Raw genomic sequence first — 19,204 nt, 5'->3', positions numbered from 1 at the left:
ACATCTTGTTTGAATTTGATGGTCATTTCAAGCCAGCATACTGCATTGAGTCTCTTTTAACACCTCCTCCACATACATGCTCAAACGGGTTCAATTAGCAGTTAAGGGATGCTCAAGAGACTCGTATTGCACACTTGAAGCTGCTTATTTGTTCCCATGCACTCCACTTATAATGTTAGTGAAGGTTTCTTGCCTTGTCATTTATGTGAATGTGTATATTGGTGAAAAATAACAAAACTTAAACATTTGTGTATATATATGGAAATGTATAATATTAAGATATTTATTCCAATTATATATGATACATTATAATTATATATATTTAAAATATTTATTGTATATAAATTATGCAGACATCAAAAACGGCTACAAATGAAACACAAAACATACAAAAAACACAAACACATTAAAACACAACAAACGCACTAAAGGTTTCAAATCAAATTAAAAGAGGAAATATAAAATTAAAACTAATTGCAACTACTAATAAAAATATAATAGTATTTAAATTGGACTAAAATAACACTAGATTATTAAGTATGTTACACACACACACACACACACACACACACATTTCAGTCAAAATCTAATCATGTTGCTTGCTGTTCCTTTGAAATTATTATTATTTATATATTTTATATTTGCTAGCAATTTCTGAGTAAAAAAAGTGTTGAAACCTAGAGATTTTTTTCCAATTTAAAATAGCAACTTTGATTATACTTTACACCTCAAAAAAAATGACACAACATTGAGAGGTGTGTTGTGAAAATGTTAAAAATATTGCTTGCTGAATTCAAAAGGTCAAAGCACATTTTATGAATGCATATCGTGTCATATCAATTCATATCATGAATTTCTAATAGCTGTATTACCCAGTCAGTTTTCTCCTCTCATACATATAGTATATTTAACATGTCAAGCACGTGGCTCTGTGAAACTGGAAGTGTGTGTGAAGCGAGCAGATGAAACATCCAGTGTTTGAGAGGAGGTCTGATGGCAGACAGGATATTATATCCAAACAGACCAGGCGTGATCGTCTGTCAAGCTCCACTGAATTCTTACCGGCTCTGGAAATCTAAACTTGAGAAGTGCAACTGATGCAGGTCAAGGTGTTTGGTTTAGAAAGACTTGAAATAAACAGTTGACTTGGCTTTATAGCAGTGAAAAATTCCTACTTTTGTCTCGTTTTACATTTTGAAAAGAATTATCTCTGGCTGCTGCTTTATTTAATGCACTGACTGCTAGATAGAAAGATTAAACTTTAAAGATACAACACATACAGTCTAATATTGCCCACAGTGGATTTTTGTTTTCTACAGTTAGTTTTAACGGAAAACAGCATGTCAGAATGTGGCTGTTGTAGCTGTTACAGCAATTGTTAGTGTGTAGTTGGTAGCACTTTATTTTACAGTCCTGTTCCTCATGTACATACTATGTACTTATTATAGTAATTTCAATAACTATGTAATAACTAGGTACTAACCCTGAACCTACCCCTAAACCTAACCCTACCCCACGTAGTTACCTTGTATTACAAGAACTTTCTTAGATAAATACGCTGTAAGTACACTATAAGTACATGTTAGTACACGTACTGTAAAATAAAGTGCTACCGTGTAGTTTATCAGCTTAATTATCAGCTTAGTTTTATTGATTTAACAAAATGACACTTCAGCTGTCACCTCTCAGATCTCATTTGATGTTGATGTCTTACATGCTGCAGCTCATTAGGAGTGAACTGCGCAAGCATTTTCAATTTTATTTATTTATTTTTTACAATTAAATTTTTTTCTTTTACAATTTATTGCACAATTTGGTGTTCATCTGCTTCTCCTATTTGCTATTTTGACATTGACCATCACAATTTATAGACTAATACAATCAGATACAACAATTTCTTAAATATGCAGATAAATTAACTTCAATGGTATGCTAACTGATCCAATTGAACGGTCACCAACAGAATTGCAGAGGTTAAACTATTTAAAATATAGGGAATTAAGCTTTGATCATAATGCACAATATTTCCATCTAACATGTATTTTGAGGTGCAGCTCGTCATGTTAATGGAGTTTTTTACTAGCAGTAAATGGATATTTGGATGTGGATATTTTATTTGTAAACATCATACTTTTTTGATTATTTCAGGTAATGTGATAAAACCAGCAATCTAGCGAGTAATAGTCTCACGTAGCTGAAGGTCTGGAATCCATGGCAGCTTTCAATGGCCAAGGCCCGCCCATAAGGCAATTTGACAGACATGTCAAACAACCAATCACAGTTTGTTTCGTTTCAGCATCACGTTTCAGGGCGTGGAAATGTCGCCACAATAACAGACTGGTTTGTAAAACTCAAAATCTATATGCCGCGAATTTTAAATATTTTACATACTTTTGAGAATTCAGCATTTAGTTTATCCTGATAAGCACTCGTCGTTACAGTTGTTAACACGATGGCTTTCTTCTTTCGTGAGGGGGTTTGGAGCCATTGGCGCCATCCCTTTGTTTCCAGGCGAAACGTTAAAGAACACGACACGCACTTCTCCCTGAAATCCTGTATAATTCAACAGATGACTTTGAAAGTCCTAAAGTGTTTCCACTTTTGTGTGCCATATGCATTACTTAGACATTCTGCCAACGGTTCGTGGCCATGATGTCAGAGGCTGAGACTAGTAATAGGACAGTTTAGTATAAATATGGCTGAAGGCGCGAAAAAGCCAATAGTTGTTGAACTCCAGTAAGTAAGTAAGTTTCAATCTAAAATGATTATTCAGATCTGGACTTCGGAGTGTGGATCGTGAATCATTTCATTAAGATCGTGGGTTTGTGAATTCTTTCATAAATATCAGAACTTCAGGGCGTGTTCAATGAATCATTAGTTTTAGATCGGAACTTTGAAGCAGATTTGTGAATTTACAAATGGCCACACACTTTTTTTTTTAGTAACGCGAGTTACGTAATCAGATTACTTTTTTCAAGTAATTAGTAAAGTAAGTATTATTTTTTTTTACATTTGAAAATATCTGAGTTACTTTTTCAAAGAAGTAATGCCAGTTACTTGTTAACCCATCTATCGATTGAAAGCTCTCCTGTCCCCTTGTTGAGAGAAATTGGGAGTAAGATGATCAAGAATAAATGTCAACATGCATTAATTTATCTCACTCACAAACAAAATAGATAAATAAATAAATAAATAAATCAGATTTTTCCAAAAAATTTATGAAAACAGTTCAAAGCAACTCAGAATATGACTCAAAGTTGCAATAATTAAATGTTAAATAATACAAATATACTTTATGTATTTTTTAATTCCATTTAATTAACCAATTTGCTGCTGACCTTCAATGATCCAATTCATCCATATTAATAAGCAAAAATGACACTATAAACTAAAATGTATTCTTCTTTTTTTATGGCTGAAGGGTGTTGAACTTTCTTCTTCTTCGTTCTACTGTACAGACGTGAATTTCCATTTCCTTCTGCCTGAGGATTTTGCTGCAAAAGGCTTTTAAAAATAGAATAGCAAACAAGCAAACACAGCACTTAAATGTAACACAAAAGTAACATAATTTCAATAAAAAGTAACTAAGTGACATAATTAGTTACTTTTTAGAAAGTAATGCAACATTGTAATGCATTACTATTAAAATTAACTTTCCCCAACACTGTTGTCAGGTCTAATGGACCTTTGGATTGAACCTCACACCTCACACTTGTACATGTATAGTTCTTGTTGCTGACTGATCCTCATCACGGAGGTTTGGGTTTCTTTCTTTTTTTTTTTTCTTTTTTCAGAAGCGCTCTAATGAAAGCCACTTCACAGGTGAGTCACCCCTGATATTTAATTTACTGAACAGTTCATTCATACTGATCTTGTCAGTGATTAATTTCTGTCTGTGATAGCCTCTGCTGGCACTACACAAAATCACACTTCAGACTGTAATCATTACTGACATTTTAATTCAACAGCTATTCTGAGGACTAGCACATTTAAATGCATCATTTTCTCTTCACATATGCACTCACATTTAATTTCACTGGCTTATGCAGGAAGTTACAAATGTAGGGGTATCTGGCAATCATTTAAGGATATAAATTTAATATTGATGGTTTAACAGTCTGACTGAGATTGAGATGCATGTCAACATGTGATCAACATTGGGCGTTTGTTAATGACTAGCACACATGAGGTACGAACATTAGCAGGATCCAGTGCTTATTAGCATATTAATTACTAGAAGAAGACCATCTGTGCAGCACACTCAGAATATCAGAATAATTTCATTCAGCCAGAAGGTATGAGGTGTATATCACAGCCTCTAGTGCTAAAAATAAACAGATTTGAGGATGTTTAATTAAGCCAGACTGATTAAGTAAGATATTATTTGAACTTGTGAACTAAGGTTTACACACACATACACACACATACACACACACACACACACACACACACACACACACACACACACACATATATATATATATATATATATATATATATATATATATATATATATAGGTGCATCTCTATTTATTAGAGTGTTGTGGAAAAGGTCATTCATGTCAGTAATTCAACTCAAATTATGAAGCTCATGTATTAAATTAATTAAATGCACACAGACTGAAGTAGTTTAAGTCTTTGGTTCTTTTAATTGTGATGATTTTGGCTCACATTTAACAAAAACCCACCAATTCACTATCTCAACAAATTAGAGTACGGTGACATGCCAATCAGCTAATCAACTCAAAACCCCTGCAAAGGTTTCCTGAGCCTTCAAAATGGTTTCTCAGTTTGGTTCACTAGGCTACACAATCATGGGGAAGACTGCTGATCTGACAGTTGTCCAGAAGACAATCACTGACACACTTCACAAGGAGGGTAAGCCACAAACATTCATTGCCAAAGAAGCTGGCTGTTCACAGAGTGCTGTATCCAAGCATGTTAACAGAAAGTTGAAAGGAAGGAGAAAGTGTGGAAGAAAAAGATACACAACCAACCGAAAGAACAGCAGACTAACGACGATTGTCAAGCAAAATTGATTCAAGAATTTGAGTGAACTTCACAAGGAATGGACTGAGGCTGGGGTCAAGGCATACAGACGTGTCAAAGAATTTGGCTACAGTTGTCGTATTCCTGTCGTAAATGTTGGAGCACTTCATGCTTCCTTCTGCTGAGCAGCTTTTTGAAGATGCTGAATTCATTTTCCAGAAGGATTTGGCACCTGCCCACACCAAAAGTTGGTTAAATGACCATGTTGTTTGTGTGCTTGACTGGTCAGCAAACTCACCAGACCTGAACCCCAGAGAGAATCTATGGCTATTGTCAAGAGGAAGATGAGAAACAAGAGACCATACAATACAGATGAGCTGAAGGCCACCGTCACAGAAACCTGGGCTTCCAGACCACCTCAGCAGTGCCACAAACTGATCACCTCCATGCCGCGCCGAATTGAGGAAGCAATTAAAGCAAAATGAGCCACTGCCAAGTATTGAGAACATGTACAGTAAATGAACATACTTTCCAGAAGGCCAACAATTCAACAGTTCAAATGTTTTTATTTTTTTATTTTTTATTGGTCTTCTGAAGTATTCTAATTTGTTGAGATAGTGAATTGGTGGGTTTTTGTTAAATGTGATCCAAAATCATCACAATTAAAAGAACCAAAGACTTAAACTACTTCAGTAAATAAATCTGAAATTAAATAGATATTGTGTAGTACGAATGCTAGATAAAAAAGAACACAAACAGTCTCTCTTGAGTCTACCTTGAAAGTCGAAGAGGTAATATAATGCTTTTCTTTGAATCGTTTATAAAATAGCCTCCTTCAGTCTGATCCGTTTAGCAGGTTGTGAAGCGTTTGCTTTGAAGGTTTGGAAATGAAAGCAGTTTCACAATCGTCTGACAGCGAGAAGTCGTCGTAATCCGGTTATGGATGTGCAGCTCACTGTCTGCTGTGATAAAACACGTCTCAAACTTTCCTCAGCACTTTACTGCACTTTCCACACAGAAGCGTTTGACAAATATCCAGTATACAAGCCTGATGTGTTTAATATAGCTGCCCATTTTAAATGGTTAATGACACCTTCTTTAGTATTTTGTATTTCTGTGTCATCATATGAAGCTGCTGCTCAGATAATACCTAGTACAGGCGGTTTTCAAGCATCAAGCACATTGTTTCCTCTGTTTATGTCAGGAAATGCTGTATTGTATTCTCTGTATGTGTTTTTCTTTGACGCTGTTTGAGACAGACGCCTCAAGATCACCTCGGGCACCGTGATTCATCTGATGTTCTTCAGCTCGCTGTTGCTGAGGAGGAGACATGAGATATGAGATGAGATGGAGGACATAAGGTGAGATTAAATAAGATGAGCAGACAAACCCATAAAATTATATATAATCAGTCTCATATTCTGCATTAAGAAAATGAGTTGCTCTCTGGGAGATGAGCCAGATTCAGCGAACTGAGGCACTTCAGAAACTCATTTGTGCCGACCTCGATAAGACTTTTAAATAAGAGTACTTGAGATTTATTTATGCATTTTTAACTATATATATATATGTCTGTTATAATTCTTTTATTTATTTATTCATGAATTTTTTTTACTATAAATTTGTGTCTATTATTATTTATTTATGGATTTGTTTGTGCATTTGTATTAGTTATTCATTTTTGTGGATGTCTATTTTTTATTATTATTTACTACAGTTTATATTATGATTGTTGTATATATTGTTGCTGTATTTTACATCGTTTATTCATTTTAGTTCTTTTTTTTCAACAGTTGTAAAATCGGTCTCATTAGATTATTAGACTGTGTTTTGAATTCTGTATAATGTACAGTATGTCTGTGTTTTATGTTTCCACAGTATAAAACCTCCCCTTAGTGGAACAACAGAGTACATTCAGTTCTGTTCGATTCAAGATGATTTCTGGGATCTCAGGTTAATATGCAGACACGGTAAGTCAGCTTTACTTCCCTGAATACTGAAACGCTGCAGCTCAGTGATGCTCAAACCCTTCAGCACTGTCTTCTGATTTCACTGTGAGCTGCTGCTCCTGATGTCAAATGACTCACGTTTTTGAATAATCCAGTGATTTTGCTCAGTGGAGTCATGTGCAGTTTCCTGAATAAGTCAAGACTGATCTATCATTACAAGCTCTGATCTTATTCTGCACAATTTAACCCAGTTAATTAGCTTGAGTTAGACCTGCTGACTTATGAACAGGTTGAGATAAGTTCCTACAGGAAGCTTCCATTGCTCAGAATTTGCTCTTTCATAAGACAAACTGAACTGAGTTAGGTAAACATAGATGCAAATGAGACCAGTATTGTTCAAAGTTGCTCATGGAATCAAGAAAAACCAGAACTGCACTGTCAAGACTTCACAGAAGTCATCGCCAAAAACAGGTTTTAAAATTGACATTGCTTTGCCAAACTTATAGTGCATTCGAGTTTTTGTTTTTCGACAGTTTAACTTACTTAATGTATAGATTGTATTGCTTTCCCCAGACCTTGAAGCTGAAAATATATGACATTATATATTAAAAATATAATTGAAAAGAGAAGTGAAGTATAAACCATTGAAATTATTTTTGAAACCGTTTTATTTTAGTATCGTTAGTATAATATTATATAATTTATTTTCTATTTTAATTTTATAGTTTTAGTAATTTAGCTGTATATTACTGTCATTTCTATTATTATTATTTTTGTATTGTTTATTATTATAATATATGATTTATATTTTTGTGATTTATTTAATTTATTATTTTTAACTTCATTTTAGTTATTGCAGTACTTTATATTAAACTAAACAAAAATTTGAAATATTACATTGGCAGCTAGCTCAAAACATTTTTTAAGGTTTTTTTTTATTTATTTATCTCAGTTAGTGGTTTTTTATGTTTTGAGTTTTAAGTATAAAGGATAATAACCCTGTTTTAACCCTGTTTTAATAGAGTTTAATAAAAAATGTATGTGCTGTGTGGAGAAAACAGAAGAAAAACCAAGCTAAATATGTTAACAGAATATTTTTTATACTGTTATTTCCAATCAAGTAACAATTATTATTTTTTTTTTTATATCAAGTGTTTTCCAAACATCATTTCCATCATCGTCATTATACTAGTAAACAGAGTACATCATTTGAGACGTGATGCATGTTTGCTAACTGCTGAATTTTGTTGGTAGACAAATGAAATAAACGAGTGATAAATGTGTTTTGAGAAGTTTTATTTCCTATAGTAGCATGGTGTGCCAGTATCTGTAAAACACCCAGTTGTGTAAATAAAAGTCTGTGCTAGTTGATATTCTGAGTGCTGTTGGTAAATCAGAAAGGTCTTGAATAGTGCATAACAAGACAGCAGCTACGTCATGTTTGCTGATCGGGAAATTAAAATTCCTGCTTCATTCTGAATGAGTGTTTTAACCTTTAAACGCTTTGTTCTGACTAATGATCAGAGTGATACCTTTTCAGATATTCCATCCATGTCCTCTTCTGCTCCGCTGTTGATAAACCTTCTGGCAGATGCATTTAGTTCAACAGACAGCGAGTTTCCCCTGCTGTCGCTTCTGCAGGTTTGTGTTTCATGTAGAATGTACTTACATGAATGAATGCATGGGATTTTTAGGTCATTTCTTACATAAATTACATTGTATTTGCTATGGTGTTGAGGGTGCTTTTATATATTGTTTTTAAAGGAATGCTTCAGCCAAAATGAACATTTGCTAAACATTTACTCATCCTCAGACCGTTCAAGATGAGTTTGTTTCTTCATTGGAACAGATTTAGAGAGCATTACATCACCTGCTCAACAGTGGATCCTCTGCAGTGAATGGGTGCCATCATAAAGAGAGTCCAAACTCTTTATGATGGCACCCATTCATTGCAGAGCATCCACTGGTCATATATTTTTTCAGAAGAAAATATGAATATGAGATGGTCGTGTAACCTGCTGAGGAGGTCATGTGAACTAAAGTTGCGGAAGAAAGAAAATAATTTAGTGTGAGTAGATAAAGTCTTAGAGGCATATTGCTCTGTCCCAGCCAGGAGAAAATAATACAATCTTTCGAGATAACCTTTGGTGTAGGCATTTGGAAAAACTTAATAACGTTAATTATGATATGCATTGATTATTAGGTCATGGCATCCGATGAGAAACTACTTTATTTAATTGTCTGTAATAAGAAATCACTCAGCCTTGATCTTTTACAAGGAAAGAAACTGATGAAAAAAAAAAACCTTCAAACTCCCCTTCAAAACTCTTTATGTTTTCTTCTGTGTGACTCAAATAAGTTATAAAAAAGCTTAAAATCATCTCGACATGGCAGATTTTAAAACACACAAGCATGAATTAATTAACCCTTGACAGACATTGTCAATGGAACCAAGAAAATAAAATGGTGAAACACTGTCAATTTCACATTCAAATTTTAAAATACACGTAACCTGTCTCTTAACAAGCAAAAAAAGCTTTTGAAAAGCTTACTTTGTGCCATAAAAATTCATTTGTAAGCACTTTGAATGATTGCATTTGTTTAATTCCCAAACTGATCTCCCTTCTAATAAATATGATTATTTCTACCCAGGTTTAACTTTACTTTGAGCAAAAATTATTAGAAATGAGAAATCAGTAGCAACTATTCTACTTAGATTTGAGTTAAACTAATATAATGCATGAATAATATATCAAACAGTGTAGCTATAACTTTTATAAATGTTCAGACGTTGATGACTACATTCTATATCTATATTCTACATTCTATATAAAATCAACATTTTATTTTATTTTTCAGACATTTCCCGGCAGGGATTTCTAAATTGAGTGAAATGTCCAGGTTTAGCCTCAGAGTCCTCATGCTAACATATGACTGTTCTCTCCACCTTCTTGCACACCACGATTGGTCAGTTAGGTAAAATGCCTGCTCGCTATTGGTCAGCCTGCTTTTCAGTCATTATCTGCTGGAAGTATGAAAACTGTTTAGACATCACAGTTATGTCCGAGGAAAAAAGGACGTAGTGACGTATTTTGAGACCAGAATATTATAGAGACTTACTGTAAGGTTTTATGAAGCTCAGCTCACGCACAAGTCGCTTCAAACCAAGCAGCTTTCTGTTAGCGTGGTGACGTCATGTGAACAATTTGCACAAGAAGCGAAATTGGTGTGAAGAAATCGGAATATTCCCAAATCATATTGAAGTTCACGCAAGAAAAAAACGTTGAATAGCAGTAAACACGAACAGTAAACGTATACAGATATTCTAGAGATTAACATGCATCAGTTGCGCAATTGATCGTTTGGAAACAGCCATGGAAATAAAAGCTATCTGATTGTGGTTAAACACCTACATTTGAAAAATGTGAGATCTTGCTAACGTTGATATAATTTGTCTGCCATTATAACCAAGTCCGCAATAGCCTGTACATTGAGTGTTTAGCTTATTCTAAAGAAAGTACAGCACATCATGACCCTGAGTTTCATTCTATTCTATTTCATCAAACCTTTAATCTTAATTTGGTTTCCTTTTATAATATTTTTACACATTTTAATCTGTCACTCAACTTGATTATGTGTAACAGTAATTGTTCTTGAATTAACAAGCAACACTAATTATCTCAGATACTAAATAACTTAAATATGTTAAAAGGTTATTTATATCCTCTTAAATGTTATATGTTAGAAGTTATAAGCAAAAAAGTATTTACAAATGTAACTGTGTTTTGCAAATTATATCTCCATAATTATATTCTTTTGCTGTTCTTTATTTGGTTTCCACACACGAGGACATTTTAATGAAATGTCTGAAAGCTAATGCAGCTACTGAGTCACGGTGATAACTTAATTTAGAGGATGCCATGAATGTGTAAATAGGAATTGTAAAGAAGTTTTGTCCTTCAAACCTCTGCAGAAAAATGATTGAAGGACATGCCTTATAATATTTTGCTCTTGAATGTACATTCTGACTATAAAAGAACGAAGGTGCAGCCGTTTTGGATTGAAATGTGCACTCATTAGACGCTGTTTTATATTTTAGTGATATGATTAAAACACCCAAGATTATGCTCAATGTTTTAAAAGCATCATGAGGTTAAGTCAAACTTTAATATTTTTCTTAAGAATAATTTTTTCTTATACATTTTTTATATTAAAACAATGTTTTTTTAATTAAAGATTTACATGGGCAAGTGCCACCACTCAGGTTTTCTTCAGAAAAATATGTATATTCATTTGTAATTATTAATTTATACTTTTAAACAATAACTTTAATAACACTACTTGCATCTTCTTCAGATATACAGTATATATATATATATATATATATATATATATATATATATATATATATATATATATATATATATATATATATATATATATATATATATATATATATTATCCTTTACATTTAAACATTTATTTTATTACATTTTTTACATGTGTAAGCACCACTCATATATTCTTCAGAAAAATTCAAATTTTATTATGATTTTTTTATATATAAACTTTTTTATATGATAATTAGTTTTACAACACACCAATGTGCTCAAACATGATCACCACCACTCATGTTTTTTTTCAGAATTTCTTTTTTTTTTTATTAAGTTTTCATTGAATAAACAAACAAACAAAAATATTTGGGAAAAACCTTTTAATGGAGCCACCAAACTAAAACATGAGAAGGTCAAAGCAGATTTTAGACAGATCACAGAAACAAAAATGATAGCAGGAGTATAAAAACATTTCAACTCCAGAACCAGTTCACATTGCTCATGTTGCATTATTTTGTGTAGCTCTATATCATATGGCATATGCTATGTTATTAAGCATGAAGTGTTTATTATGGTGTATATTAATAAAAGTGGTCTTTTATTACTCAAGTTCTCAGTGCTTCTCTTTACAAACGTGGAAAGAAAACAAACTTATGTAACGAAGTTGAAGAAGCGGATGAGAGACTATATGATCATTTAGAGTGGGTTGCGCTGGTGTAATCCCACACTTCGTGCTTTGAATAGGCCTAAATTAGCATGTGTTTCTTCAAAGAGATCTGTTTCTGAGGTCTGAGTGTCTACAGTTTTCAGAGCTGAAGATGATTCAAAGGACTAAAGCTCCTCTTTCCTCTTAATGATCAGCTTCCGAACCATATCCGCTATCCGTGGGCGAATTTCTTTGACGGAGACGTCAGGACCCCACGCGTCTACAACTTTGCCATCAGTGTCGATGAGGTACTTCCAGAAGTTCCAGGTCGGCTCTTTCTTAGACGCCTCTGAAATTAGAAGAGAGTGTGATAGATGAGACGGCAACATGTCAAGTTAATTAGCCACTAGACTGTGACCTTGTGTGGAAATGAAATGCCTCGTCAAGCACTTTGTTTTTACATCACAAAAGGACGAGATATTGCAGATGAACCATTTGTGGATACTTGAGTGGAAACACTTGATTTGATATTTTGTATCTAATGCAATGACATTCAGACATTTTGAAGCGTGATTTAAATGTTTAAATAGTTTTTGATACCACTGTAAACCCTAGCAAACAGGAAACGTCCTGGCAAGGTTCTGTCAAAGTTATGAATTAATGTTCTTCAGGTTTTTGTTAATAGAATGTTCGTTTAATCTGGTCTTTAATAACATTCTCCAAACATCATAAAAAAAAAAAAAAAAAAAAAAAAAAAAAATTTCAGTCTTCTGATTGGCCAACATGGCTTTACGGTTGAGATTATATCGCCATCTGTTGGCTTGGCATGCTCTTGACAGTGCTTCATAGCATGCTTTTGCGTTGTCATGTGGACATTAATTTTTTTTTTAAACGGAAGAAGGAAAAACTGTAGCATTTTCAAAAGTCTCAGTTTTCAAGTGTTGGAAAGCCAGAGTAGTGTAAACAATAGGCCTAACAGTAGCAAAAAGTTAAGCGTTTTAAAACAAAAATTCACTAGTGTAAACAGGGCCTTCATAAAAAGGACATATTATTTTTGTTAGCTGGGATCTCACGAACAAGCTTATTCCACTCACCCACGAGGTATTTGTAAGCATTATTGGCCCCTATTCCAACCACAGCGATCTTGCTGAAGATGGGAAAGGAAACCCCGTAGACCCGGCGTACGAAGCTGTCGATCTCTTTATCGCTGCCGGGCTCCTGCTGGCCAAACTGGTTGCAGGGGAAGGCCAGAACATTAAAATGAAATGGACCAAAGTCTTTTTGCAGCTGCTGAAGGTCTTTGTAATGCTCGTCAGTGTAACCGCACTCGCTGGCCACATTCACTACCAGTGATACCTACAAACACAGCACAGTAACATCAAGAACATCATACACTATATATGACGATGGATGGATGGATGGATGGATAGATAGATTATTAGAATAACTGATGATGTTGAGGGGTGATGGGAAGATGATTTGGAAAAATCTTAATTGATTGGAAGAAATGGTGACCACAAACAAAGTGAAATAGAACTTAAAATAAATAGAATTTTCAATTCAGGATCAGGAAAGGTTAGTAAATATATATATATATATATATATATATATATAATATACATATATACATATATATATATATATATATATATATATATATATATATATATATATATATATATATATATATATATATATATATAAAATTAATTTAATTTTTCTTTGGAACTGTCTAAAAGCTTTTCATCTAAAGATATTGTGTGCAATATGCGTGTAAAATGTGAAATATCTGAAATAAATATTATAAGTTATTAGAGCCTCAAAAGCGAAGGATGCATAAGGATTAGATACGGCATTTTTAAAGACATAAGGATATTTTAGCCTCTCCTATTACTCATTTAATTAACCTCTCAATTATGCAAGGCATTTACCCAGATGCTTGGAAGTCAGCCATAGTGATGCCAATTTTTAAGGGTGGTGACCAAACAAATGTAGTAAACTCTAGACTGATTAGTATATTCAATTCAATTCAAGTTTATTTGTAAAGTGCTTTTTACAATACAAATCATTAAGAAACAACTTTACAGAAAAATATGTTTCTACAATGTTTAGTAGTAGCTTATTATAAGTGGTAACTGTCAGTTTGTGTGCATATGACAGGATTTTTCAGAAAAATTAATACAAGACGTTGTCAACCAGACGATGAACATTATTAACAGTAATTATTATATGATGCAATTACACTAGTAGCAATATTTGTATATTGCCTACAGTTGCCAAAGTGGCTGAGAAATGGATAGCAAAACAGCAGATTTCTCACTTAAATGAGGGACATACCACTTTATATTCAATGCAATTTGGATTTGGCTCTAAGCATTTCAATGAAACTGCTCATTGCTATCTAAACTTGGTGGTGTAGTAGGAGCAGTGTTTTTGGATCTTAAGAAGGCATTCAACACTGTGAACCATGAGGTACTTCTTTCAAAGCTCACACTTTTAAATGTTTCTGTTGAAACTATTAAATGGATGACTTATTATTTAGCAAATAGGAAGCAGAGTGTGTGTCTTGGTAACAGTCAATCAATGTACCGAAATTGTAATATTGGAGTTCCTCAGGGATCAATTATCTTGTTTAGTTTGTATATTAATGACTTGCTGCTAGTGTGAATGTAAGCAAAACCGTTTGTATGTGTATGTATTTCTCACTAAACCCAACAGTGACTCCTCACCCTGATGTATTTGTTAAAGGAGAAAAGCTCAAGGTTGTTTCAGATTCTAAATAATTAAAAGTAATTTTAGATTCCTAATTGACATTTGAAAAGCATTCCAAAAAGGCAGCCACAATTATTAAATTCAATTTGGCTAACTTCAGGCATATAAGACCATGCTTTACAGTAGAAGCAGCAAAACCTTTTATGCACTCTATGATTTTTTTCTAATATTACATATCGTTTTACTAGTTGGTCACAAGCAAGCAGAACAGTTTTAATATCAGCTGAATCTTTAAATGGTTATGCACCTCCCCCACTATGCCAGTTTATAATGCAGAACAAGAGCAACTAGTAGAGGAGAATGTGCTGTACAGTTTAGGCGTACAACATTTGTACGGTCAGTCTTTTCAGTTAGAGCCATTAATTATTGGAATACTCTACAAATAATTCAATATTTAAATATAAATTAAAGAAATTGTTCAAAGGAAGTCATATTTGTAATCATGTTTAAATTCCTTTTTTTCTCTCTCTTTATGATACTGACATTATTACCCTTAGTGCTAAAGTGAAGTGACATTCAGCCAAGTATGGTGACCCATACTCAGAATTTGTGCTCTGCATTTAACCCATCCGAAATGCACACACACAGAGCAGTGAACACACACACACACACACACACACACACTGTGAGCGCACACCCAGAGCAGTGGGCAGCCATTTCTTATGCTGCGGCGCCCGGGGAGCAGTTGGGGGTTCGATGCCTTGCTCAAGGGCACCTAAGTCGTGGTATTGAAGGTGGAGAGAGAACTGTTCATGCACTACCCCCAGCTACAATTCCGTCCGGCTGAGACTAGAACCCACAACCCTTCAATTGGGAGTCCAACCCTCTAACCATTAGGCCATGACTTCCCCCACTGTATGTAATAGCAGATGTAATTGTATATTTATGTGATAATTTACTGTTTTTTAAAATCTGGCAACAGATGAAAATTGGGGCTAATATTGGCTTATTTACAGTATTTTACTGTTGATTAATGAGCAATGTCCCTGTTAAATAATAAAAAATAAAAGATGGATGGATGGATATATATATATATATATTTATGCCATACTATGACCATACATTTATGCCATACAAACTACTATGTTCTTTTATTTTAGAGTTCACGTATATAGCAATAATACAAAATTATATAATAAACAAGAGCTTAAACAGATGTTCAGCAGCCCTCTGATGTACTTCCTGTTTCCTTTCATTCTAGTTATCCCTAGATCAGATTTAGGGTTATGATCATAATCATACAGGGTCTCTGCTTGTTAAACTGTATGAAGCTTTTTGACTATATGTGACCGTGAACACCAATTATGCTCTGAAAGCCAAATGAAGCCATTAGAGCCAATCTGCAGCAGCTCTGAATCACTGGTGAGTCAAGGGACACCGTGACGTCAATAATGGGACTCTGTCTCACACTTGTCCTTGGGTCTCTGTTTTACCTTTCTGCTTCCTTTAAGTCTTCTTAATGATAATCAAATGTACATGTGTCCTTGTGTAAATTAGATTTTTTTCCATAAATGTAAATTACACAGGATTGCTGTGCTGATCACCCCTCAAATTATAATACCAGCTCTTCTGATACAGAATTAAAAACACGTCATCTCCATTAAACCTGCTGTGTTAAGAAGAAGAAAAAAACACTTCATCATTGTATTCATTGGTTAGTATTAAAGAAGACATTACATTTAGTGGCTTACTACGTCTGCACTTAAAAGGATGACTGATTGCATGTAATGAACTACTAGAGAGTACTACAGAGTAATAGAGAGAATTATTTATTTATATAAAAACACAGTAGGAGGAGGAGGAGTGGTGCAGTTGTGGTAGTAAGGGCAGTCATAGTAATTAGTAGTAGATTCAAGATCAAGGAGAGTTTACCAGCAAAACGGTTCAATACAGTTCCAAACAAATATGTTGGTGGATTTTGATGTGAGAGGACAACAGAAGATTGTATCTTACAAACATGCAGCTTTTGACTTCACAAGATGTTAACTGATGGACTGAAGTGGTGTGGATTACTTCTGGATTACTGTGATGCTTTTATCATCTGTTTGGACTCATTCTGACGGCACCCATTCACTGCAGAGGATCCATCGCTGAGCAAGTGATGCAATGCTACATTTCTCCAAATTTAATGAAGAATCGAACTCATCTACATCTTGGATTGACTGGGGTGAGTTCATTTTATTAAATACTTCTTTATTAAATATAATATAATATAATATAATATAACATAACATAACATAACATAACATAATATAATATAATATAATATAATATAATATAATATAATACGGCTGTTGATTGTTTAAAGATTTCAAGAATTTAAGAACAGCATTTTAAAGTTATTCAACATCGACACCTAGTGACTCAAAATGAGTTGTGCAACCACACTACCAAATATTAATTATTTTTACAGTTAAAAAAAAGGTTAAGTAGCCTACTGTACGACGCGAGCCCTTCCATAACGCTATAATTTAACGTATAATATAATGTATGCTAACGTTTAATGTAAAACTATAACTTAGAATGTTTGTAAAGTTTACAAAAAAAAAAAAACAATGCTGGACTGATCAGCAGTTCACGTACATTCAAAATCAGTTCGAATCGAGTGCAATACTTGTCTTAGAACAATCCAACAATGTATGTTAATATTAATCAAAGCTATACTGAAGTGTTCCGTTACAGTGATAAATAGCTGATCATACCGTTGAAATCCACAGCAGGAGCTGAGACAGGCTGCCACGTAGACACAGAATGAATGAGTCTCCTGGTTAGTAGTTTATTACGGGGGATGCTAGAAGTGGGGGAATCTTACAACACCATTAAAGCATGCATAAGAAAAGACCACGGTGATGCAACATTAGTATTAGGTTTTTCTTACATGCATGTTAGTTGCATCTTACGTCTGCAGAAGCATCAGAGCTGATTTCTGGAGACTCACCGATCCTCTGTATTTCTCCAGAGAAACTAACCTCCCTCTGCTATTCACCACCTTAAACGAGTAAAAGTCTTTCTGTTTGGCCTCGGCCAGACATGATAGAGTCAGTAAAGTAAGCGCTCTCAGAATCGTCCCCATAATGCTGTGAGATTCCTCTGGTGTAGAGCAGACGGATGAGTGAACGGGACGGTCCGATACGGGGGAAAACAAACCTAAACACCTAGAGCGGAATGAGCTGAACTTTAGGGACACGTGGCCCAAACAACCAATCACAAGCTTCCGCTTTCCGTTATAAGATATTTGGCAAAACTTGTCAGAATTATGAGTTTTGTTGTCGTTGTTGTTGTGGTTGTTTTCATCCAGTTTAATTTTAATTAGAAGCATATTTAAAACTTTAGAGTTTGAATAATAATTATTATTTATTTTTCAAAATATCAACATCATTAGTTTGCTTTTTTTGTACTAATGAGTGCATTGTAAACATATTATTTTATTTTATTAAAACAGGGGTAATAAAGCTCTTAGATTTATTGTGTTTGTATTGTGTGTGTATATAGGGTTCGAAATGTGGGGGGTCTGGGGGGTCAGGACCTTCCTTAAGTCCTTAAAGACCCCCATAAGATTCGCGAATCATTTGAGTCAGTTCGAGATTTCGGAGCGGGTTCGCGAATCATTTGAGTCAGTTTGGGGATCGCGGATCATTTGAATCAGTTCGGGAGTTCGGAGCGGGATCGCGAATCATTTGAGTCAGTTCGGGTTTTCGGAGCGGGTTCGCGAATCATTTGAGTCAGTTTTGGGATCGCCAATCATTTGAATCAGTTCAGGAGATCGGAGCGAGTTCGCGAATCGTTTGAATCAGTTCGGTAATTCGGAGCGGGTTCGCGAATCATTTGAGTCAGTTTGGGGATCGCGAATCATTTGAGTCAATTTGGGAGTTTGGAGTGGCTTCGCCGATCATTTGAGTCAGTTCGGAGTTCGGAGCTGGTTCGCGAATCATTTGAGTCATTGAGAAATTTAGGTGTGTGAATATGTGTATCAGTCAAGAAAAAATCGAAACCTCCAGTTTTGTTAGCTAAAAGGTTGTGTGCATATGTTTAGTTTTATTCTGTACACTATCTATTAGCCTATAAAACAGAAATTAAATGCAGCTGTTGCGTTGTGTACCTTTCACCTTTTTGCAGAATGAAAAAAAAAAAAACCCTCTGAAAACATGCTTGCACGTTTTAGTGTAATTTCATAGATAAAAAAAAAAAAAAAAAATGTTTAATTATGTAAAAATAAGTTAACTCTGTTACCGTTACCATATGGTGCATTGTCTGTTACTTTTTTTAAAATTAATTAATTTTGACTGAAGTGCAGCCTAACCTGTTTGCAGCAGTGACGCATTAGGATTGGTTGAAGCCAACCACTGTAAACACCAAGACGCACCGTGGGCATGTTTCCGTTTATTCAAGTGTGTGCGGCAGTCATGGCGAGTCAAGGCGAGAGCAACACGAGTTTCTCAAAGTGGAAATATGCTCATTATTTCACTTTAGTTGAGCATAAAGAAATTGATTCTGAATAATTCAGATTGCTTTCA

At 34.3% G+C, this 19,204-nt stretch overlaps 1 protein-coding gene across 1 annotated transcript; it reads right to left on the bottom strand.

Moving 5' to 3' along the window:
- Positions 1-11,637: 11,637 nt before the first annotated feature.
- gpx7 (glutathione peroxidase 7) lies at positions 11,638-17,853 on the bottom strand. Its single transcript, XM_052594663.1, has 3 exons — positions 17,629-17,853; positions 13,013-13,274; positions 11,638-12,267 (listed from the first exon to the last, which is right to left on the bottom strand). The coding sequence occupies exons 1-3, from the start codon at positions 17,761-17,763 to the stop codon at positions 12,104-12,106; spliced, it is 561 nt and encodes a 186-aa protein (XP_052450623.1). The 5' UTR covers positions 17,764-17,853; the 3' UTR covers positions 11,638-12,103.
- Positions 17,854-19,204: the final 1,351 nt, after the last annotated feature.

The sequence above is a fragment of the Carassius gibelio genome, chromosome B23, assembly GCF_023724105.1.
Source record: "Carassius gibelio isolate Cgi1373 ecotype wild population from Czech Republic chromosome B23, carGib1.2-hapl.c, whole genome shotgun sequence".
Taxonomy (NCBI): domain Eukaryota; kingdom Metazoa; phylum Chordata; class Actinopteri; order Cypriniformes; family Cyprinidae; genus Carassius; species Carassius gibelio.
The sequence above is the reverse complement of the archived record's forward strand: the minus strand, read 5'-3'. Positions and strand labels throughout refer to the sequence as shown.